We start from the raw sequence: 23,493 nt of genomic DNA, 5'->3' as shown, positions 1-23,493 counted from the left end.
AACAAAAAATCCCAAATAAAGAAGTTTCTAGAAAGTTATTGTTATCATCCCTCTTGTGCCCTAACACTTCATAAGAGCAAATATTTGGTGGAGCCCTAACACATGAAGCCTCTCTGGCATTCTTGAATTCACTAAAGTGTTTCCTGTGAAGGTATTGTCTTAGCAACATGCTGAATGTTGCTTCATTGCTCATTCCTGTTTTTCCACCACCAGTTCTTGGTATGACTGTTACACAGTCATGAGTGGTCCAGATCCACCTTGCGGTCATCCTGGAGGAGCTGTAACAGGGCTGTAAGATGGGTCTTCTCATTACTGAACACACTTCAGGGAAGACATGTCTACCACCCCAGCTGTCTTCTCATGATGTCTCGGCTGATCTGGCTGTAAAAGAACATGCTTGCCCAGAGCTGAGACACGTGGAGAATGGCTGGCTCTCCCCTCAGCTTGGGCGCTGATGAAATAAGCACTGGGGCCACAGGGGAACGGATGGCAGGGATGTAACTGAGTGTCCCCCTCACCTCCAGGCCAGGTGAGGGGCCATGGCACAAGATGGCGGCCACCTCACCTCAGCCCAGGAGGGCGAAGCAGCTGCACAACATGGCAGCCACCTCCCCCTCAGGCTACACCAGAGGGCCCCCACAAAACCCTTCTGACCCTGCGGGCGCCCTCCTGCCACCATGAGGACACACTCAAGCGCACACCCTCCCTCAGAAACCACCTCAAGCCTCAAATTGGCCGGCAGCAGCCTGCATCCCCCCTCCTCCAGCTCTGAGGGGCACAACCCCCGCGGGCCAGCGCTGCGCCTGCGCCCGGCCCCTTCGCCTCAGCGGGCGGGCCGGCGGCGCAGCGCCGCCCCCGGCGCGGGAGGCTGCCGGCCGCCATGGAGGTGAGGGCGGCGGGGACGCGGCCGGGCGCTGCCCGCACCGCGGACCGGCTGAGGGGAAGGTGCGGGAGGGGAAGGCTGAGGGACGAGCGGTCCCTGCCCGCCAGAGCCGGCGCGGTTCTCCGGTTCTCCTCCCCGCTGTGCGTCCCGCTTGTGGCACGGAGCGTGAGGAGGGGGAGACGCAGGGAGCCCCGCGGGGTGTCAGCCGCGGAGCCCGGCCGGGGATGGCAGGAGGGCGGTGGGGTGCCCGCTGCTCCCCGCGAGCCTCGGGGGTCCGGGCCCTTTCTCTCTCCGGGAGTCGCTTGGGAGCGGGCTGTTGCTCGGAGATGCTCCTTCCCCAGGGCTTAAACTGCTGTGTTCCCTGTGTAGGGCTTCTTCTAACAAAGTGTGGCAAGGCTGTGAGCTCCTCCGATGGCTGCTCTCTGGCAAGGATGTCTCTAGAGCGGAGGGAGAACGGATAAAGGCAAATAAGCTGTTCTTAGGTCGGGATGATCACAAGGAGTCCTCTAGTTCTTGTATTTTTCCTCTGTCTTGCAATGCCGAGAACTATGAGCCCCTAGGAACACTAAAAACCTCATTTTAATGTGTGGTTTACCTCCGTTGTATCTGTTTTTCTCACTGGGGTGACCTTGTGAAGCAGTTAGAGTGGTCACCGGGCAGTAATACGGCCCCCGTGGCAACTCTGCTGCTGGCTTCAGCACTGTGTGTGATAGCCAAAAGTTAGCCCGTTCCCCTGACGGTGTTGGCGCTTCTTTGCAAAGTGTCAGGTTTGTTTAAAGATAAACTGCCAATTGGGGTGTTTTTTTCCCCTCTTTTATGAGCTTACTGCATATAAAAAATCGTTTTTTTTTTTTTCCCCATACAGAGTAGTGCTCCACGGTTTGCTTGGAAAGTCTGGCATATGCTCGGGTAACTTTGAAGGTGTACAGTTTGGCTTCTTTTCAAAACAAAGCTGCTCTCCATGCCTTCCAGATGCTGGATGGAAGCAAGACAAAATACACCAGTGGAGCTGAACCTCTTCCACTGCGGTCCCAAAGGTAATTGTTTATGGTATTGGCAGCCTTCTGTTTAAAGTGGATTTGGGTGCCTTGGACACTCGAGAGTCTCTTGAAGTTGGGTATTGTCAACCATAATGTTATTTCATGATATGAATGCTGCAGAATTATTCTTTAATGCTTTCAAAAATTTTATTTAGTTATGTGAGGAATTTCCTTCCACCTTCTGGTACCTTTCCTGGTAGGAAGACGTTGAAACAGACTAAAAATAATTAATTTGTGATATCCAGTGTGAAAATTCAGTGAGTTCGATGACTATTAATTTTAGGTGAAAGGAGAGCGGAGCCTGCTCGTGTTTCAGACTTCAAAAACACTTTTTGGTTAATTATCCTCTCCAGAAAAGGCTGCTTGATAACACGGGAGTATGTTGCGTAGTCTTTTTTCTAGTGCGAAAAGTCCTTATCTGATCAGTTGTGAGGTGTTGAGTAATAGCAGGAAATGCTTGCCTTGCATTTGTACAAAATGGAAAGCTGTCTTCTAAGAAGTTACTCTCTTTGGCTTACGCTTGAAAACTAGCAAGGGAGCTGAGTGGGGTTAGAGGAGCTAATTGGTGATGCGGAGAGAGTCCTCTGAGAGTTCTTGATGCCATCAGATGTGGAAGAGGGTAAGCAGCTTACTGTTTCGTAAGTGGCCCTCAGAACTTACTTGCCCTGTATATCTCCTTAATTTAAAACTGCTCTAGGGGTTAGAGAAGCTTTGAGTAGTTCAGTCAAAGTACTATTACAAGGACTTTTCTCATTTAGAATATGTATGATCTGGAGTTTAAAATAATTTTGCAGCTAAATTTCTTCTGCACTGTGATAGAAGCTGTTAAATATGAATTGTCTGTCAGCTGTCAGTAGCATTAACTGTCTTGTTTGGCTGTGCTGCTCTATGTGGAAGGAAGGAAGATGGTCTTTAGTGCTCTAACCAGTGTGTATGTCATGTTGTCCCAGCCAAAGCTTACCATTTATGTTTACTTGTTAGTCTGATGAAATATTATGACCTATTATATCCTTTTATCCACGCAGCTGCCTCAGAGGCAGGTTGTCCTAGAACAAGCAGCAGAAAAGATTACAGTGCATTTTTAAGCCAACTTAAGATTTTTTTGCTGTCCTCCCCTATTAACTCATTGCAGGGTCAGCCTTATTTGCCCTCGTGTCTGTCCAGTGGGATAATAAGTTTTTTGTGTTACTCTGACCGATAGCTAATGCTTTTAAAGAAATGCACGTGTCTCTATTGTAGGCACAGACAGATCTCATCAGAAGACCTCTTTTCTACAGAATGAGTGCTAAAATATGCTATTTTCTCCACACAGGAGGGGGAAAGGAATGCTCTCCGTTCCATTAAGGTTCTCCTTCCTCCCCCAGTAATGGTGAAATAATAAATTGGGGTAGAAGGAAACTATATGAAGTAACATTGTGCTATCCTGCAAAGTGAGATCCACCCATTGCTGGAGGGTTTCACTCAGAACCTCGGAAACCCCATGCGTAGTTGGCAAGGGAAGTGCTTAACTGAGAGCATGAAGTGTTAGACTCTGCAACTTGCATGCGCAGAAGATAAGGTGACTCTGGTCTTCCGAAAGCGAGACAGAAAGGAATCACAAAGAGGAGGATGGAGACAGAGAAAAAGGTTGCTGTAATCCTTCAGACCGAAGGATTTTAGAAGGGTAGTGTGAGCTGTAACTGTGTGTAGGTGGTACAGTAATGCCTGCAGTAAGGCAAAACTTAGAAGTTTTCTCAGATTTGCTCTTTCATGAAATAAGATCACTCAGGCTTCCTGTGGACCTCAGGGTGTTCGTTTTAAAATGTTAATGCTCCAGTATGTTATTGAGAAGGCGTTGGAATGTTCTTAAGTTTCTCCTTCGTCATGGAGAATTCAGATTGATGACTTAAATTACATTAAAAGTTTTCTAGTGGGTGATACAAGAAGTTAACTTAGCTAAGAATGCTAAGATAGCTAAGAATGAATTATGGCAAACTACCATAGAGATGAATGACCTGTAGGAATGCTTACTACTTAGAGTTTGAAATGAATATTCTTTCTTAATGCAATACAGAACGAATATTAAAATAACCTGCCTCTTGATTTGACACAGGGCTGTCCTAAAGAATTGGGCATCCTTCCTCTTCAAACTGTACCTCTTGACCTGTAATGTTACAAGCACCATTAATCACTATGTAATCACTTCATAAAGGTGTCTTTGAATTTTTTTTCTGAGCTTCCTGCAGCTGGCAGGTCTTGGCAGGATCAGCACCTGCTGAGTCAGACGTGCTTCATTATGAGCCAGGTCTAGAGGAATCAGTGTTGCAGGGGAAGGGAATGTCCAAGAAAGACGTGAGGAACTGAATTGGCAGGAAAACGAAACTGAAGTCTGTTTCCATTCAGTTTCTTTGCCCAAAATGCTGGATGCTTGAAACTTTAAAGCGGGTTAACTTTTTTTTTTTTTTAAAGAGTTTTGAGTACACACTTTCACATTTGAAGTCTGAGAGTGACAGGTGCGTCATGCTTGTGGAATCAAGGAACTTACTCATGGCTGTTTTATTGAATCTGTCAGTAGCTGGCTGAACGTGTAAACATTGACTTTGAAAAGGAGTGTTTATTAACAGAGGAGCTGGGTGCTGTTCAGAAGGTGCAGACTTGTCTGTTACTCAGTTAGCCAACGTAATATTTTTCAAATCTCAATTGGAGAAGCTTCATCAGGGATCTCAGTGGGCTTTTATTTGGCCCGAATAAAAAGTCTTTGTAGTATTGGTGGGACCATAATATTTTTGTAACTGCGTCTGCTTTAGGTACCATCTCAGTGGTCTGAAAGCATTTTGAGCCAGCACATCAACTTTGAATTTTTGTTTGTTGAATTCAGGGCCTTGGCCATCCTCTGTGAATCCACAGAAGACCCCCGATTCTTTCCTTCAGATGGTGTTACTTGAACGTCGCTGTCCTGCTTGCCACTTTCTATGAGTGAAGTCAGTACTAGTGGTATCTATTCTCAGCATCTTGCACAGCTGAATGTCGTCTTACTTGTGTATCTGATCTATTGGAGATCTATCTATCTGTTTGGCTGCTTTCACAAGACAAATTTTAAGATAGGTGTTAACTTGGTTACTACAGGGACTATTACAGCTGTAGCTGTGGTGCTGGGTCTTGAGAGACTGTTGATGTAGGTTAGGAGTGTGATCCTTCTTGTCCATTAAGAGTAATTCTGTATTTTATTCTTAAAGCTGTTATAGTTCTCCAAAGCTATAACAGCAAGAAATAATAAACACTGCAGATCCCTCCGTTGTTTTTGCAAGACTAACAAGGGGGTCTATTCTTCAGCCGAAATGTCTGGAGCACTGCAAATAATGCCGTTTTGCATTCTGTACGTATGGCTTATAAATTTTTTAATGCGGGGGTGTGCACTTGCTGTGTTCCCATGTAGCCCAGCACAATAGGTTCTTGCAATCTCTTGAGACTCTGGGCACTACCCTAATGTATATAACAATATTTCTGTGATTTTTTGAATGTGTGACTGTGTTCCTTTTCAGCTACAGAACAGCCCGGCTCAAGCAAGACCCAGTTCTGAAGCAGGTGGTAGTGCTTGGACTCTCTGCTTAAGCTGCTTCCTCTCTTTGAATTCAAACGCACAAACAAGGTATCTGCTTCGTAATAGAACAAGGCATCCGTATTGTGTTCTTCAAATGCTTCCTGGACATGTGTATGCTTGGTTTTAAAATGCACCCTTCCTTCCTTCGGGAAAGCAGATTAGAATGAGAGAGGAGTGACTTTTGGACAGTGGATTTTGGCATGTTTGTGTATGGAGTTTTCGGAAGCAAGATGAAAGGTAACGGATGCAGTGAAACTTGTGATTTCTTTTTTGTTGTTCTTCACTCGTCATTATTTGTGAGTCTTCTTTATGATAAGTGCTTTTGTTCATCCTTTTGAACATAGCTGTAGATGCCACAATTGTGAAAGGAAAAGGCTGTAACTATCGCCTTCCCACACAAGGCTCTGAATAATGCGTATGTTAAATATTACCTCAACACTGAATTACGATGATAACAACATGCAGGACTTAACAAGGTTGCGGTTAAGACAAACTTACTCTTTTTTTCTTTTCCTCGCAGTATGGATTTTGCTGGGTTGTGTTATCCTGCGAGCAGTAATTCTGACCTGTCTGGAAGAGAAGGACAGATCGGAATTTGAACTGTTGCCTATTTCTTCAGCTTTTGTCAGGCTGTTAGTTGGACTGTAGTCTGTTAGAGAGCAGTTTGACTCTCTTATGGTTGAGAGGGATGTGAGAAGTGTTCTTTATCAAAGGTTCGACTAGTCTGCTCTAAATGCCAAATGCTGTTCCACTCTCACCTCCCAGCACTCAGCCAGAATAGATTACAAGGTGGGTGGACAGGTTGGTTTGTTGGAAGCAGGGGTTCAACGCTTCGGGCCACGTTGTGAAATGACCTTTAAATGACAGAGTGAAGTGTTCCTCTCGGACCTGATGTATCTGTGGGCTGTTTGCCTCCAGAGCAGTTCATCCAGTCTGAGCTTTCTGTCTGGCAGGGTGAGTTTCCTGAGAGCACCAAGTGTCCTTGTCACAAGAGGTAGTCATGCAGTATGCAAAGCACCCGAGCGGTGCTTGGATGGCTGAGGCACGCTGTCTTCCAGTGTCATCAGAAACTCTGTGGTATACGGTCACAGAAACACGTTGCTCTGAAAGCTTGGAGAACTCCTAAAGCGTTTGCCTGATTTAAAAGGAATTTTCTTGTCATTCCGGTCGTTAAGCTTAGGCCTAGTACCTTACAACAAACTGAATAATGAGAAGCTACGATATCTTTAAAGGAAAAGCTGTTTTGACAGAGAAGTAAACTACACAATGATGTGAAATAGCAGAACGGAAGGGTAAAAAAAAAAAAATCTAATTAGCAAACATTTCATGCATGTCTGATAGCAAATTTGGTCTAGACTATAGGTTAAAAACATCAGCTTTTCAGTAATTTGGTTTCTGTAAAGATGACTATTGAACTTCCTGGTTTCAAGGAAGCGGTTCGCTGTAATTTAGGAATTGAGTCAGACTAAAGGGAATTGAAATAATGCAGTGAGCTATTAAACACCACTGTAAATACCATAGCCAACTGGCAGGGTGCAGGAGATGGTCGTGTAGAAAGATGTCAATTTTGCTAAGGGGCAGGATTTGTCTCTTGTTTTTTAGTTTCCTTTAAAAGTTCTGAATCAATTTAACATTTGAAATGCAATAGAACCTCTCTAGGTATGACTTAATGACCAGACCCTTGATGAATCAATAAAAGGACTTGTTTAACACTTTCTGGAAATCGAGCACCTCCTTCAAGAAGACCAGCTCTTAACTCTGAGCAGCTTCGTGTGTGTGGTTTTGATCCCAACTCAGAATAATTTCTAATACAGGATGAATTGAGGTCAGCGAGAGCTGGGACTTGCTGTCAAAGGCTAGCTTTAACTTTATGTTAAAAGTAAAGCCGTATAAACATCAGTTTGAGTTAAAAACCTACTTCTTCAGAAGTAGGTAAAATGTATGCCTGTATATTATTGTGTTTCAGGACTTGCTTTTGTCTTCCACTGTGATGATCTCTTAGTGCGTTCTGCTTAAGACTTGAAAATTAGGATTTACTGTTGTCTTGAATAGATGATTGTGGCTTTGAGTGATGCATTTTCAAGTGTCTCAGTAAGAGAGAGGGCTTTCAAAATAGCACGTCTGTTTGAGGCAACGTATAAGTTCTAAGTGACTTTCATAAGAGCTATTACTGACAGATATTGACAAGAAAAGCCCTTTTTCTTTGCTTTGTTGTATTTCATGTATTGGTAGATTGTTGTGTAATATTTTCTGCCTCAGAATTTCTGTGTTGTAAGAGTACCTTGGAAACGGTGAAAGGCAGAAAAACAGTTATGAAGTTTAAAAAAAAAACTTCTATTCAAAAAGGCTCTCTGTTAAAGGAGAATTGCCACAAAAGTTGTTGTTTTTAGGGCTTGCTGTAGTGTCATTGCCAGTGTTTTCATAATTATACTACTTCTGGGGATTTAGTTTTTTCTGTAATACAAGATCTTTATTAGTGAATTTAGAAATCCCACTGGCTATATAACATTTTAGCAGTGCTCCGCTACTGCCATAAAGAATTTGAGCTGTGATTTTCAACTGTTAGCACCAACTTGGCAGGATATTACTGAAGTTATGGAGAAATGCTTGTGTGAGTGCCCTGTGGAATCATTTCTTTTTGGAGGTAGGTTAGCTGTATGAAGCAGCCTCTGTCTGAGAAGGCGTATGGCGCTGCTTTTGCTTAGGCCTTCTGTAATTATAAGAGGCTGTTTTTCCTCTTTCTGCCACATTATCTTGCATCAGTGAATTGTTACCTCTGACTAAGCTATTGTAATATCTGCAGCTGGTAATGCAGGAAAAAGAAAAATCTAGATGCTACAAACACTGCTCGTTTTGGAGCATAAGTTATCCACTGATCTCAGGTTTAGAAAGGGACATCATGGTTCTATGAGAAATGTGTTGCTGGCCTGTTGTCAGCATGAACTGACCTAGATTGCTCCTCTGACCTGGTGAGTCCTGCGGTTGCTTTGTTTTGCTGGTTTGTTTGAGATGTAATTAAACAAAACCCTTCCCGTTCCCCACCTTGCTTCTGTTCGGGAGCTCATTTTTTTTTTTTTTTTAAGCTGACTTGAAAACGTCTGTAGAACAGTAGCATAGCTGAACGCCTGGCACCCTTAGGAGGGCTGAACATCCTGTCTTCAGCCTTCCAACCTGGGCTGTTCTACAATTCAGGGCATGCGTTATGTTAAGGGCAGCTCTTGGTGGTTGTTGGTGAGGTTGTTCCTGTGCTTTGCTTTAGTGTGCTGCGAGTGGAAAATTCACAACAGATTCATAATTATTTTCTTCTGGTTTTAAATTTTTTTTTTTATCAAGCCTACCGAAAGCTGATAATCAGCACCCAAATTGTCTTTTTAGCTTTCCTCTGTTGTTTTGGGGGAGAGATGTTAGCCTGTGATGAAGAAGCAGGGAGACTGTTGGATAGCTTAAGGACATAAATGCATGAGTGTGTGTTCATTTTTCTCCTGAAGTAATCAATTGTGTGTTAAAGGCGCCTTTATGTTCTGCCACACAGAGATGGTCAGCAGTCAGCCTCTTCCCATAGCAGACAGTGGGAAAAGAAAAAAGAAAAAAAGAACCCGAGCCACAGATCATGTCCCTGGGAAATTTGAAGGTTGGTGGCAATTTCTGAGCTTTTAATTATAATGGTCCATTTTCTCTCTGTTGTTCACAGTTTTAATAGCTAAACATTACTTTTTGGCCAACGTTATAAATCAACATTTCTGTATTTCTTTATCTGCAATGTTTTAGTCTCTGGTCACTTCTTTTTTCTGGTAGGTGTGAAATCTGTGCATCCAATTCATGCTTGATTTTTTTAATAGGAACAGTGTTTTGACTGACTAGATGTGAGCACAAATACTGACGTGTTGTCAGTGGAATACAGTTCAGTGAGACAAAACTTGGTCAGTACAAAACTTCTTAGTGGGTGGGTAGCATTTTAAGGTAGATGGCAAATCAAGACTGTAGCCGTCCTCTGGAGTTAAGCCTTAAAATTTTAATTATACTCAAAACACTGTATCTGCAAGTAAATCTTGTGTGGTAGGCATTTTCTGATCGAGTGAAGTGCCTTCTGCCTGAACAAAATCAGTTCTGAGTTTTAAATGAAGGCAGGGAAGGTGGATACGATCCTAGCAGTCGGTGAGATAAAATGTTGCCTGTACGAACAAACTTGTAATTTTGCTACTGGGATGAGGTAAATCTACTTTAAATTTGTTTGGAACTTGAGGAGGGGAAAAAAAGTGAAAAATGAAGCATACTTAAGTCTGGCACATCTACTTTCATACTGCATAAATCTATTTTCTGTCTTCATTGCCAAGGGAATTTTCTCAGTTGCTGTCATGTGACGGATGCTCATCAGATAAATAGCTCATCTTGATGTTATTCACTGAAATGCTTTGGCTAATGTGTCCTGTCTGCTGGATTTCTTTGACAGATTTGTACAAGCTGACTGCTGAGCTTCTTGGTGAGGGAGCATATGCAAAAGTTCAGGGTGCTGTCAGCCTCCAAACTGGGAAAGAATATGCAGTAAAAGTAAGTACAGATTAAAAGCAGTGTCACTTCTTCCTGTAATGTGTTTTTTCACTCCTAGTGTCTTGGTGAAAACCTGTAATAGAGTGTGTAATAGCAAAAGCTTTTAGAAAATTTTTGATGCTTGAAATGAGCCTGCTTTATAACCATTGATAGATCTGTCATTCTGAGTCTTGTGCCTCTGGAGTAAACTGGAATATCTGCTGCAGATAGAAGTCCCAGACAGTAAATGATGGTGTAACAGTTTGATCTCGGGGCTTGCTTTTCTATCCTGTTCTGATTTGATTGTAGTCCTACCTGTTTTTATCTCGTCTTATGTCAGAAGAGGCAGAGACATTATCTAGGATGGCCTACCAAGTAATGCAGGCTTTTGAGAGTGATGCTGTCTGAACAGCAAATACAGACATTTTTTATGTAAAACTATTTTATTTCTTGATAAGGGTGAATTTTCTGTAATGCTATTATATTGGTTGTTAGGGCTCATTTACAGGTTTGTGATTGTCATGAGTCTCCCCATTTAATTAAAAGCAAAAGTAGTAATAGAAAAACTTTATGCTTGATTCTTCTGTAAAAAACAGTCACAACATTTTAATCCTCTTTGAAAACCTCGTCCTGAAGATGCTGTAACTTTGTTTGTGAAATTGTTTAAGTCTATAGTCTGAAATAAACAGCTACTTTTTGAGTTAGGCAGGTTCAGATACTGGAGAGATCTGGCTGTAAAAATGATAAATCGATCCCAAATAGGGGTGGTGGGAGTATTTGCAGTAATGTCATGAGCTTTCAGTTCACGTAGCAGTCTTTCAGTCTCAGCCTCTGTGGAAAGCCCTTGTCCTTGCCCTCTTTCATTCTGAGGAGTGTGTGAAGGCAGGTGACTTCTGATGGCAGTGCAGAAGGGCTTTGAGGTTCCATGTATATCTGCTTTAATACATTGGGTCCTGCTGCTGGGTCTCTGTGAAATTTGCAGCATGAACCAATGTCTCCTTCTGCGGCAAATTTACTATTTTTTAGTTAAATGCCTATAACGATGAATGTCGTCTTTTTCACTGTTCAGTGTCTGTTATGACTCAAATCTATTTTTGCTAGAACTTAAAAGGATACCCTTTTCTGAGCTAATCAGAGTTAAAAATGATGCAAGAAAAAGCTTCTGGTAACTGCTCAGTTACTGTGGTAACATGAGGATTTAGTTCCTTTCTTCTCTTCCTGTTCTCATTTCTCCTGGGCTTTGAATGCTTTCCAAAACACTGCTGACACTGTCTGTAGATGACAGAGGAGAAGTTCAACAGACAGACAAATGTGGAGTATCTCTCTCTGGTCGACGTAGATGAGATTCAGGTTCTAGATCAGTTATCCAATTCTAGACCCACGTGTGCAATTGCTGCAGTAATTTTTCAAATGAGAGCTCTGTCTCTTTCCACAGATCATTGAAAAAAATGCTGGCCACAGTCGGAGTCGGGTTTTTCGTGAAATAGAAACACTGTACCAGTGCCAGGGTAACAAGTAAGTATAGAGTCTCCTGTTTATTTAAAGTATCTTGAGGTTTTCTTTTTATTTATTTTTAATTTAAACCTTTTTGTATGTGATCTGGTTAGGAACTTTGCAGTAGTCTCCTAAAACCAGTTGAAATTTAGACTTGACCTGCTCAAAATGAGAATTTCCTCTTACCTGGGAAGTTTAGGGAAGTGTCTACAAATTAAGTCATGTAACTCGATCAGCATCCAGGTCAGCGTAGTCTGACTTTGCTTCAATGATGTATGGCTTTTGTCCAAATAAGGAATTAACACTTTGATGCTTCCCCTGTGATTTCACCATTGGCAAAAGCTGATCTGGTTAAAGCTGCTGTTGAATGCAACAGTCTTGCCCTTCCTTTCTCAATGTGTGGTTTTTCCCCCTCTTTGTGTCAGTCCTTCTGCTTTTGCACAGGAACTCTTAGATGAGCTAAAAGCTAATTTAGTTTTCATTTGGGTGAGTGTGCTGACTTCACACAGCAGGGGATAAAGCAAATTTAAAGCTGCCACTCAAGTCCGAAAAGGAGGGAGAGCCTCTGCCGCCAGTGGCAGCATGCTCTGTGACCAGTTTAAGCCAATTCTGAAACTACTCCTTTAGATGTCTTTGTTCTGTAATTGTTAGAATATATACTGCAGCTGTTACCTGTAGTACAGTTGTGTAGCTCACATTAAACTTTTATTTTTTATTTTGATGCTTAAAGGTAATCTAAAAACAAGCTTGTTTACCCAAGTCGTGGGTTTAAGTTGTGCTATAGAAGAAGCAGATTAATATTCGTTCTGTGCGCGGTTAAGAGCATAAGGTCATCCAGTGCATAACTGATTTGAAAACTGCAGTTCTCATGAGCACGTGCATAATTCAGATTTTGTATTTTCTGTAAGTTTTGAAGAAATCTAACTTCAAGGTTGGACGTTCTGAAGGCAACCTGGGGTATATGTGTTGCACTGCAAAGACTGTATGCTAGCTAAACAGAAGTTTGGTTCATAACTTGCCATTTTTAGACTAACTTAATGTCATGCTGACAGATGCCTGTCTCCTCCAATCCCTGTGTGTTCTGCCTTGTGATTTCCAGAGAGAAAGAATGCCAATTTAATTATTTCTTTTGCTCTTGCCTTCAGCACAAACGCACTCTTCCAAATGATTGAATACAGCCTATTATTGTCAGTTATCTTCCCCTCGATTGAGCAGTAGCAGAAGTCATTCACAATCCTGTCTGATGAAAATTTTGGTGCTTGGCCTGTTTACACTGCTTAAATTTCAGTGTGAATTGGAAATGTGATTTTAATGCTACAGGCAACCAAAGCAACTCGTTTAATTAATACTTTTATTTTTGGTTACTTCTGGCACTTCCTGATTATCCATAGTGAAACCCTTCATTGCTCTCTTTATGCTGTGCTTCATTCTTGTATTTTTTTTAAAGGAACATCTTGGAATTAATAGAATTCTTTGAAGATGATGCAAGATACTACCTTGTCTTTGAGAAGCTGCGAGGAGGTACTGTACAGTAACTGTGCCTTCGCTCATTGAGTCATGTTATCCTGTTTGTGTCAGTGTTTTAAAGGAAAATGAAGAGCTTGCTGTAAATGGTTGACAATTTAACACAAAGAAGCAGAAGAGTATATACACAGCTTAAATTATGGCCATTCTTTAGAGATACCTGTGTTTGCAAAAAAGAAAATAGCATATGGATGGTTGTGGTTGTGCTGTTGCAATCCCTTTCTTGTAACTAAGGGATGGAAAAACCAGCTCTACTAAAGCAGAGCTTTGCTCAGGGTACCTTCAGGCAAGGTACCTTTTTGACAGCAAAAGTGTTAAAATTTAGCTTAGTATACTGAACTTGCACGGTTTAGTAGTGTTCCTCTTTTTTTCTCTGAAGTGGATTTTGGGAGATGCTGGATGACACTTCAGTTTCTGAGGAATGCTGAAGAGGTGGTGGTAACAACCATGGCAGGAGTGCCCTACTGTTGTTTCTGTTTGTAGGATTTTTCTGTGAGTGCTCAGTATAAGGTCTGTATAATATGTTTTCATTGATATAATTCTTACCTGAGGGAGTTTGGAACATCAGCTGTATTCAGAAGGTTTATTCTGAAGTAAACCTGCTTAGTGAAATGAGCACGTCAGGTGGCTCAGATCTGTTTTCTGCAAAATCTGTGGGCACGTTCAAGAACTGTAACTACTTCCTAAAGCTGTAAAGAACAACTATACCAGGAAAATCCTTTGAACTCTGTGCCCTTAAGAAATCTCTGTTAAGCTCAAAAGTGGTGTCATCAGCAAGGGAAGCCTTGTGTCTTTGAGATCTGATAATCCGGTCCAGACTGGCCTTCCTCCAGGCATCTGAAACACTATTTCAAAGCACATCCGAAGAGTTTTTTTGTCCATCCTTTGTTCTGTCTGCCTCTGCCAGCAAACATCTTTCCTTTTTCCTGACTGATTCCTCACTGTGGAGGAGTGGCGGCAGCACTGATGGTGTAAGAATAAGACATCTCACAACAGAGTATGGCAGGTTTCCTTCCACATCGAGAACTTAAGATTAAAAATGAAATCACCTGAGATATAAAATGTTTACTGTATTCAGAGCTAATCACGAATGTCAGTTACTTCTTGAAATTTTCTGCCTGATTGCTGTAATAAACGTAGCTCTCTGGGTAAGAAAATGGGAGACAGTAGTAAGGCTATTTAATGTGGTTGGATCTCTGTGGATTATGTGTAGGTAGTTCTTAAAGACTTTTTTTTAATGTTTTGAGAAGATTGATGGAATTCATTTAAAGGCAGGTTTTTTTTCTTATATTTATTCTGTCTTAAAGAGATACCAATGGTGCTCTGACCAAGTTACCAATCTTTCAGTATGCTCATAGCTGAGTTCTTTTCAGATGTCACACCCCTGGGCAAATTTTGCCTGAAGTTACTGTGTGAGCCTTACCTTGATGTCAGTGGGAATTGGATATTTAAAGGTAGAATGTCTTTTCATTTTGATGGTGTTGAGACAAAAAGTAACCTTTCTAAATGGTTTCTTTCTGTCCCTGTTCATACTGAGGTCAGTTTTCCTTCTGCTGCAGACCAGTAATGGCAGTTGTATTTTACCCCTCTATTCACAGTATTTTCTCAGCTCAGGCAGCATTTGTGCTAAGGTTCTCCCTTCCACTTGTTACTCTTGCAGGCTCAATCCTGGCCCATATCCAAAAGCGGAAGCACTTCAATGAACGAGAAGCTAGCAAAGTAGTGCGAGATATTGCCTCAGCTCTAGATTTTCTTCATACAAAAGGTAAGAGAAGGCTGTCTCCATCTTCACTAGTGGATATTGTGCATTTAGGATATGAAACTCGTTTTACCTGTAAGTGGCCAGCTTTAACTTAGCTAGCATTTCTGTTTCCAGCCACGTCAGATGACTTATGACTTATAATGTTTTCCTCTATAATGATATTTTCATAATGTATTAAGATGGTATAGCCTTTTGAAGAATAAAAGTTAAATGAGCAACCAGGGAGAATTACCATTAGGGTTGAACTCTTTGCTCATTCATGTTACCAAAGTCACATGTAAAGATTACTCAAAAGGGACCTGATTTTCTTTTTAATTTCCTCCTCTTTCAGATCTACAGGGATGCTTTTCTGTGTTTACCCTGAGTTTCTGCTGGTTACAAGTCCTCTGTACTAGCTTTTGGTCTCCACATTCGGGTCCCTACTGTTGAGTGAGAGACCTACAAGTGAACCATAGTCCTAGTTTGGAGATGTTCTCACTTCATTAGGGATATGCTCAGATTTAAAAGTAGTTGTGTTTGTGAAGAGTTCTTTTACTTTAAAATGTTTTCCTCCTGGTTTTTCTACTTTGGAGTACTCTTGTTTCATTTCAAAATGTCTGTGTGCATTGTGGTCGTCTTAGGGTATGTGTTCAAGTGGGATGTGGTAGATATATGTCCAGATATCTGGTGCTGCATAGATTAAGCAGATTTACTTAATGTTTGCTTTCATTTCATTACAGTGACTACCTCTGAATAAAATTATGTATAATTGAAGGCTATGTTTATTGTTTATTTTGATAAACTCTCTGTTCATTTTGCCATTTTTATTAGACAGGTTTTACAGGTCGCCAGCAGGTCTGCTTGCTGTCTAAATTGTTGAGTACCGGCTTCAGTTCAATAAAATATTTAGTTGTAGGCTTTACTTTAAAGTCACAGGACTGCTCATGTGCTTGAGGAATTGGAATCACAGTATTTATACTTTGATAGGTTGAACCTGTCAAAAAGAGAGGCGTAGTAATGCATAAGGAATAAATAAGGTGGTAAAACTGAGGAATATGGATCTTGTCGCATGTTATGACTATGGTAGCAGAAGTTAATATCAATGTGGAGAAAAAAACTTAATTTGGATTAGGGATTTTGGTAATCTCCATAGCCTGGCCATGCAATGACTCAGAGTTTTAAACATGTAGAAAATGTAGTCTTTGAACACCCATGTTTATAAGATTTTGACTTTGAGTTATAGGGTGAATAAGAGACAGGAAACTTAGGTCAGATGTGTGGAGAAACGCATATTCAGTACTTTAGTGCTATAAGAGGCGGCATAACAACTGAAAGTCTAGGAATGCCGTTCAAGCATGCTTAATATCTACTCAGCTAGTATCTTCTTGCACTTCTCTCAGAGCATTTGGTTTTGATTCCCCATTCCCCCAAACAAAAGGGGTGTGATTCATTAAAATGGCTTTAGAGCAGCAATATACTTTCTTTCTTGCCAGTTGCTGTGAATTGCTACAGTGGGGATGTCTTGCAGAATCAGCTGCTGCAACATGCCCTTTCATTTTATTGTTCTCTTTATGGTTCTTCTGTGTCACATTAAAATAATTAGTAAGTAGCATACAGAACACTAAAGTAAACAGGAAATTAAAGCAGTTTTATTGCGCAGCTTAGCAGTGAAGTGCTACAGCTAGATGCTTTAAAAAAATAATAAAAATTTGAATGAGGACAACTAATTTTTTGCTAGTAGTAGTTTAAAACTCAGCTGGATGATAATACTGCCTTACACCCACTTGGGGTATGTGTGCTTTATTGCTAATAATCCACCGGAGGAGTGTTTAAAGGCAGTTGTTTTCTTTTCTCAGCTCTGTGTGTGACCAGAAAATAAAACCTTATATAATCAGACATTTGAATTCAAACTCTAATACAAAAAAGTGCTGTTAGGTTTCATATTGCAAGCCAAGCTAACTGCTGGGAGTTCTGTCAGCCTTGCTGTAAATGTCAGCATGGGCCATCCGGATGGGTGTTTGTTGTGTTTCCCCTCTTCCATGCATGAACAATGTGAACTGCATCATTAGGAAAGCTGATTCCTTTGATCAGTGCTATGCTATGATACAAATGTTGTATTTTAAGTCATGTCTTGTGGTTTGTGCTGAAGAAGATTGGAACCTTAACTAGAAATTGGTGGGATACCTTGCTAACAGTACTTACCTCATGCTATAGAGTAGTAGTAAGTGTGCTTGGAGTAGCAGGTTTTTTAAGCAAGACTAGAATGCAGTTAACAGCCAAATTACTCATCTGATTTTATTTTTGCTGCTCATTTTCTGCCTTCTGATCTTGTTTGATCTTATTAAATGGAGAACTTCCAGCAATGTGCGTTTAGGCAGTTGAAGAACTGCTTTGACCACAAAGAACCACCATTGCCTGTGAATTGCACAGATGAATACTTTGTGTTTCCCAACTGGGTCTGCCTTCTGTGGTAGCCATTGAGTGAATGAAGGAGCCCTTTGGTTGTTCTCCTTTACCCTTTTCTTCTGCATCTCACACCAAAGCCTTTAGTTTTATTTTTGCCTCAGAAATCGATATGTAGCTGCACGTGGCTGTTAAAGGGGTTATATTTTCATCTGGGAGCTCAGTGTTTTCTTCTGGGAAGTGCTTCTCAGGTACTGTCTGTACTGGTAGGAGTTCAGTAAGTTATCAGATGATCCCTCTGGAAAGAAGGACCTTCCTGTAGAAGATACAGAAATCTCTTGACTAAATTGTGCACACAAGAAAACTTTCCTACGGGTCAAGTCATCTTAATAAGCTATTTTTAATTAGCATAGATATACTTTTAGGGTAAGCCAAAATGTTCCAGTGTTACCAGGTTCTTATTTGCTTGATTGACACTTATGTACTTTTAAGGGTGATAAAGGCATAGCAGGATGCAATGGTTACTTCTTACAAATAAGCATCGCGATTCAGTTATTTGCTCTATCATTACAGGATGTGTGTGTAAACTCAGGCCTAGAATATTTTGCACACCACTCTCTAATACAGAGAAATAATGAGAAGTAACACAGGAGAGTGTTTTTTGTAACAAACATTTGTGCTCTTGTTTAGGTATTGCTCACAGGGATCTGAAGCCTGAAAACATCCTGTGCGAATCTCCAGAAAAGGTGCTATTCTGGTCTTCTAACTTTCTTAAGTCTATTTTTTTTAACTTAGTTTCCAAAGTCAGCGCTTGCATTCTGTCTGTTCTCTTCTTGAAGACTTCTGAATCAATTAGTGAATCTCAACTAAATTTAACACAAATAAGCCTGATAGATGCTGAGTTCTTCTGTGAGCTGTAAAAATGCGAGCATCTGGCTAGATGATAAAAAGCCAGCTGTTTTCAGAGCGGGCATGGCAATTACAGCTTAGCATCATCTGTACTGAGGCAGTACCCAGATGGACAAGCAACATCTGCAGTCCTGTTGGTCACGTTATGTAGAGTTCCCAAACTGCTCCAGTGTGGAGCCAACCAAGTCGAAAAATAAGGTAACAGGGTTGGATGGTGGGATGTGGGAGCAGCTGGGGCAGATGAGGTAAATGCAAGGGGTAGAATATACCTGTAAGAGAGTGGGTTTCACTAGTCCTGCTGCTGCAGAACAGCTTGCCTTCTATCCTGAGTTTTTCCGTGTGGTGCTGTGTTCACACATACTGCATTAATCCTAGTCTTCTGAATCTCTTAATATTTTGTCTTTGGTTTTAGGTATCACCAGTAAAAATATGTGACTTTGATCTTGGTAGTGGAGTGAAGCTGAATAGTGCATGTACTCCAATCACTACTCCAGAATTAACAACGCCGGTAAGAGACCTATTTTGGCTTTGTGCTTCTCCCATTCCCCCATAAAACAATTTTCGCATCTCCAGAGGAGAGCCTCCAAAAGGGTTACTACATCTGCACCGAGTGGTGTGGATAGTTCATTTAAAACTGGCATATGTAAAGAAAGGAGAATGATTAAAAAAAACGGAACAAAACCACCACCACTGACAACAACAAAAACCACCTTTGAGTTTTGTCTTGATTCGACCCTCCCTTTGAAAATTTGCTTGAATTTGGTTTTCTAGTGTGGATCGGCAGAATACATGGCACCTGAAGTGGTTGAAGTCTTCACGGAGGAGGCCACGTTCTATGACAAGCGGTGTGATCTTTGGAGCCTGGGAGTGATTCTGTACATCATGCTCAGTGGTTACCCGCCTTTTGTGGGCAACTGTGGCACAGACTGTGGCTGGGACCGAGGAGAAGTCTGCAGAGTTTGCCAGGTGAATGCACGTACTGGGCACGCTCGAGAGAGCGCACTTTGCCTCATGAATGTGGGGTGTAAGACTAGCCATAATGCCAGCACCGAAGGGTTGCGTGTGTAAGGGAACCAGATATGTGGGGAGATAAGCCATTGCTGAGAATTAATGCCAGTGGTATGGCTTTAAACTAAAGGAGGGGAGATTTAGATTAGAGGTTAGGAGGAAATTCTTCACTCAGAGGGTGGTGAGGCACTAGAGCAGGTTGCCCAGAGGTGGACGTTGAGCTCCAGGAGAGTCTCCATCCAGGGCCTGAGTGTATTCTTTCTTAAAACTGAGTACATTGACTTCACTGTTTCTGTGGGGGGAGAGAGAGGTCAGCAGTCAGTGTATCACGGCCATCTGAGGATGTGCTGAATCACTGTGGCGCTGCCTTTCACTCTCCATTGACTCAGTAAGGAGACTGCATGGTTTCAGCTATCACCCACCACATTAGGTGGATAAATTTGAGTAAGAAGAAAGCCACCTGAGAAGACATCTGGTTGCATTCTAGTTGCCAGTTAAATTAATTTTTCTCTTTTCCCAGAACAAGCTTTTTGAGAGCATTCAGGAAGGCAAGTATGAATTTCCTGACAAGGACTGGTCACATATATCCTCCGAGGCCAAAGATCTCATCTCAAAGTTGTTGGTTCGTGATGCCAAAGAGCGACTTAGTGCTGCTCAAGTTCTGCAGCATTCATGGGTTCAAGGAGTATGTATTCCCAGTTACCATTTTTAAGGGTTATTTTCTTCATGAGTCGTAAACAAGCTACTCCCTCCCTCTAAACATTTAGTAAAGATATTGCATGCTTTAATGCTCATATTTTGATTAAATTATTTCCAGTGGCTTTATTCTTCCTGAAGCTCTGCGTGGTAAATATTTGGATGACTCTGTCAAGCTTTAAGTATTTTTTTTAATTATCGCTTTATGTGTTTTAAATGGCTGTCTTGTGGATACCAAGCACTGCAGCGCACACATTATGATGTTACTTTTTAATACAGTAATGCAGAACACTACTAGATACGGTTTTAAAAGAACATCAGTATCACCTTTTGCTTTAGTTCCCAGTTCGGGAAAGAACGGATAGATCCTATGGAGAGCTTCCCAAGCTTCAGTGTTATACCTGCAAACGGTGGAATCTTCTTGTGAGGGGAAAGATGGCTTAGGAATATGTCAACAGTGATTTGTAAACCCAGAGCAAAGTAGTTAATATGCAATATCCATTAGTTGTAAATCTGGGGGAGTCGCATGATTTTTAATCATTAGAAGCTTGGTTCCCAGCTACTAACGCATAACTAACTTTTCTTAACTGCTTCTTCTAGGAGGCTCCTGAAAGGGGATTACCTACCCCTCAAGTTCTTCAAAGGTAATCTTTTTTTTTTTTTAATGTCTATTGATGTCTATAAGCCTGGTCAAGAATTGTTACTGAATAAATGGGGAGAGATAGGAGGTGACAAATCAGGGATAAGATCCCTGGGTAATGGTGCTACTTCATAAATGTGGCAGCACTCATTTTGTTAAGAGCTTCGGAAATATTAAAGCTGTGATTTTTCTTTATAATCTAATCTTGCTTGTTTGTGGGAAAGGCATTTCCTGTGGAGCATGGCTAATCTTAGACTGGAAATAATGATGGTTTTGGCAGTTTGCTGCCCAGGAGGGGGAAAGAGGCATAAAGGCGTGTGTTATCCAAAGAGTCTGCATTTTGATGGGTGAATAATCATCATATGTGCAGACTCGCATCTGACTTCCATTGAAGTTGGTGGTAATCACAGTAGCAATTTAACTGTGACCAGGGCAAGATTCATTTAAAGCGGATGGCAGAGTTTGTATGCCAGAGGGTCTGAGTCACACATCTGTTTCTATTACCATGTCTGCCGCTGGTGATTCCAGGTTCTTCATGCCCTCAGAAATGCGTTTCCTGAAGCCAGGTGTGCAATTTTTAGTGGGATTGCAGTTCTCTGAAGAAAGACAGCATTGCCCCGCATGCTTGTCCTTTTTTAACGCGTAGAAACTGAAGCACGGTGTCTCAGGTGGCTACCTGGCTTTACATGGGGAGTCCTTGGCAGACTGAGGACTAGAGCTGTAGCTGGTTGCAAAGTCTGTGTGTTTTTTGTTATGTATTGCTGGCTGTCACAACAAGGAGAGATGCAAGTATTAACTGGTCATTTTGCCTGCTGTGTTAATATTTTGATAAGAGAAAGAAAACTGCCTGGAAATGCATATTCTTCTCTGAGGGTAACCAGCTCAAGTGACTCTTTGCATGTGTTGTAACCGCTTTCTCCTTTTCCCTCGAAAGGAACAGTAGCACAAAAGACCTGACGCTTTTTGCTGCTGAGGCTATAGCCCTTAACCGCCAGTTGTCTCAACACGAGAACGAGCTCAGCGCAGAGCAGGAGAGCGTTGCCCATGCTGTGTGCTCCATGAAGCTTTCTCCTCCGTCCAAATCCCGCCTCGCCAAGCGCAGAGCAATGACGCACGCCACCAAAAACAGTGACTTTCAGCCAGTTCCCCATAAAGCCTTTTAAACTTCTTTCCTGTTACGGATTGGCAAGATCAGACTGTTTTCTTACGTGGATTTTCGGTACTGATAAAAGCATCTCTGCTTCTGGCTCTGATTAGAAGCTTGCTCTTGTGATGTGCTTTGTAACTTTAAGGGGATAGCTTTTTATGGGAGTGTTTTTGCCTGTCAGATTTGGTGCATTAAGATAATTTAACTGATCTTTTTAAGCTAGAGAAGATGGGTTTGCTGCTGTATTATCTGAGGTGATAAATCACAAACCTTTCATATTTTCTTCTTAGAAGAACACGCTTTAAATTTCAAACTTGAAAACATTGGGGGGAGAAATACTTTCTTGCTTTGCCTGGCAGAGCATAAGGTTTACATATCTATGGCTGCACTCTTTGCTGGCAGATCTTGCAAGGTGCTGCTGTTAGTGTCAGCAGCGGGGACTGTTTTCAACCAACAGTGCCCTACTCTCTATCTGTAGGCTCAGGAAATGAAGGTGACTGGATGGATCTCTGTCTCCATACCTTCAATGGGCTTAAATTTTATGTGGATGATACTGCAAAGGTGCGTGGGTCTCTTGGGCTTGCAGAGATGAGGAGGAATTTGTTGCTTTTTTATCCTGTTGGTAGTTTGTATCAGCATATGGGACAAATGTTGGGGGTATTTTATTCTTTTTCTGATGTCTTGTTCTTAACTACAAGGTACTTCGTATCATCCCAGTTCTTTTTGTCCAGTGCCCCCTTCTCTTACAGTTATACTGTCAAGTCTGACAACCGAAGTATAACAGACGAGTTCATATTTAATGTCTTCGTTTTTTCTGTGTTAATGCTATCCTCAGTTATACCTTCCTTTCTGGAAACTCATATTCCTTCAAATCCTTTTGTATGTGTTACCTGGAGTTAATGTGAATGGACAAGCTTGAGTGAACTTTGGTGTGTGAATAATTTAGGATTATCAAATGCAAAGGTACGTTTGTGCAAAAACAGTGCTGTAGCTGTGGCATTCTGCCTCCTGTAGTCACCTCAGGCTGGGTGGCTAGATTTCAGATTCCAGCTTCAGTACTGTGATGCACCAGGGTCGGGAGTAATTTGGATGGGTACTGGCTGAAAAGCTGAGGATTTTGAGTGACCGAGGTGAGGTGTCCATTGAGAAGGACGTGGCTGCGGAGCGCTTTCAGAAACATAAGCTGTGATAATTGGGCTAGATGCCTGACATGATGCACCTTAACCTTGCCAGCCATTTCTGGGGCATCGTGTGCGGGGTGGAGAGGGGTGGGAGGAGGGCCCCCAGTGCCAGCACAAAACATTCACAAGGTGAATGAGGAGGAGTAAAGCGGCTGATCCAACACGTGCTTGGAAATAGAGAAGTCAAGGCTGAATGTCTTTGCATGGGCTGTTCAGAGCAGTTTTACATTATATTTTATCAGTGTGCGTACAAGCTATTTTTATACAACATGCTGTATTTTGTGACTAATATTAAAGTTGTTCTTATTTAAAAGATTTTATACGTTGTGCCAGTGGATGGATTATGAAATGTATTTTGCTTTGTTTTTATTAAAATATTTTAAGTTATGAATTTAACAACTTTGACAGTTTTTGTGTGTGTTTAGTTCTTGATTTATTGGTGACACAAAATTAGGAATTACTTGCTTAATTCTCTGCATTGCTGGGTTTAAGACATATCCTGAAGATCAAGTATACTTTTCACTTCTATGACTCTATTGTTTTATCGGTCTCTGGAGCTCTTGTGATCTCAGCTTTGTTTGGCTGTGATCCTTCTGACCTTCATAAGAGATCAGATAACTGAGGGCCAGTGAGCTTAGGAACTCCTCTGCCCAGTTACATTTTGTGTTCTTCCCTTTTGATTTGTGTAAGCAAAAATACTGAAGTTTGGCCAGGAGTGGT

The 23,493-nt window shown here is 41.6% G+C and overlaps 1 protein-coding gene across 7 annotated transcripts; it reads left to right on the top strand.

Annotated features, from left to right (window-relative positions):
* The first annotated feature begins 833 nt into the window (after positions 1-833).
* MKNK1 (MAPK interacting serine/threonine kinase 1) lies at positions 834-23,167 on the top strand. Of its 7 annotated transcripts, XM_035537886.2 has the most exons (16): positions 840-886; positions 1,749-1,920; positions 4,781-4,883; positions 5,445-5,551; positions 5,661-5,740; positions 9,036-9,134; positions 9,954-10,051; positions 11,466-11,545; positions 12,972-13,045; positions 14,709-14,813; positions 17,883-17,938; positions 18,514-18,609; positions 18,873-19,067; positions 19,630-19,794; positions 20,406-20,449; positions 21,380-23,160. In XM_035537886.2, exons 5-16 carry the CDS (start codon positions 5,704-5,706, stop codon positions 21,606-21,608), a joined length of 1,278 nt encoding a protein of 425 aa, XP_035393779.1. In that variant the 5' UTR covers positions 840-886; positions 1,749-1,920; positions 4,781-4,883; positions 5,445-5,551; positions 5,661-5,703; the 3' UTR covers positions 21,609-23,160. The 7 variants fall into 7 exon arrangements, with proteins under 7 accessions (XP_035393778.1, XP_035393779.1, XP_035393780.1 ...); XM_035537887.2 differs by lacking the exon at positions 4,781-4,883; XM_035537888.2 differs by lacking the exons at positions 4,781-4,883; positions 5,661-5,740.
* Positions 23,168-23,493: the final 326 nt, after the last annotated feature.

Source organism: Cygnus atratus, chromosome 8 (genome assembly GCF_013377495.2).
Source record: "Cygnus atratus isolate AKBS03 ecotype Queensland, Australia chromosome 8, CAtr_DNAZoo_HiC_assembly, whole genome shotgun sequence".
In the NCBI taxonomy this organism is placed as follows: domain Eukaryota; kingdom Metazoa; phylum Chordata; class Aves; order Anseriformes; family Anatidae; genus Cygnus; species Cygnus atratus.
This window is presented reverse-complemented; position numbering and strand designations above follow the sequence as displayed.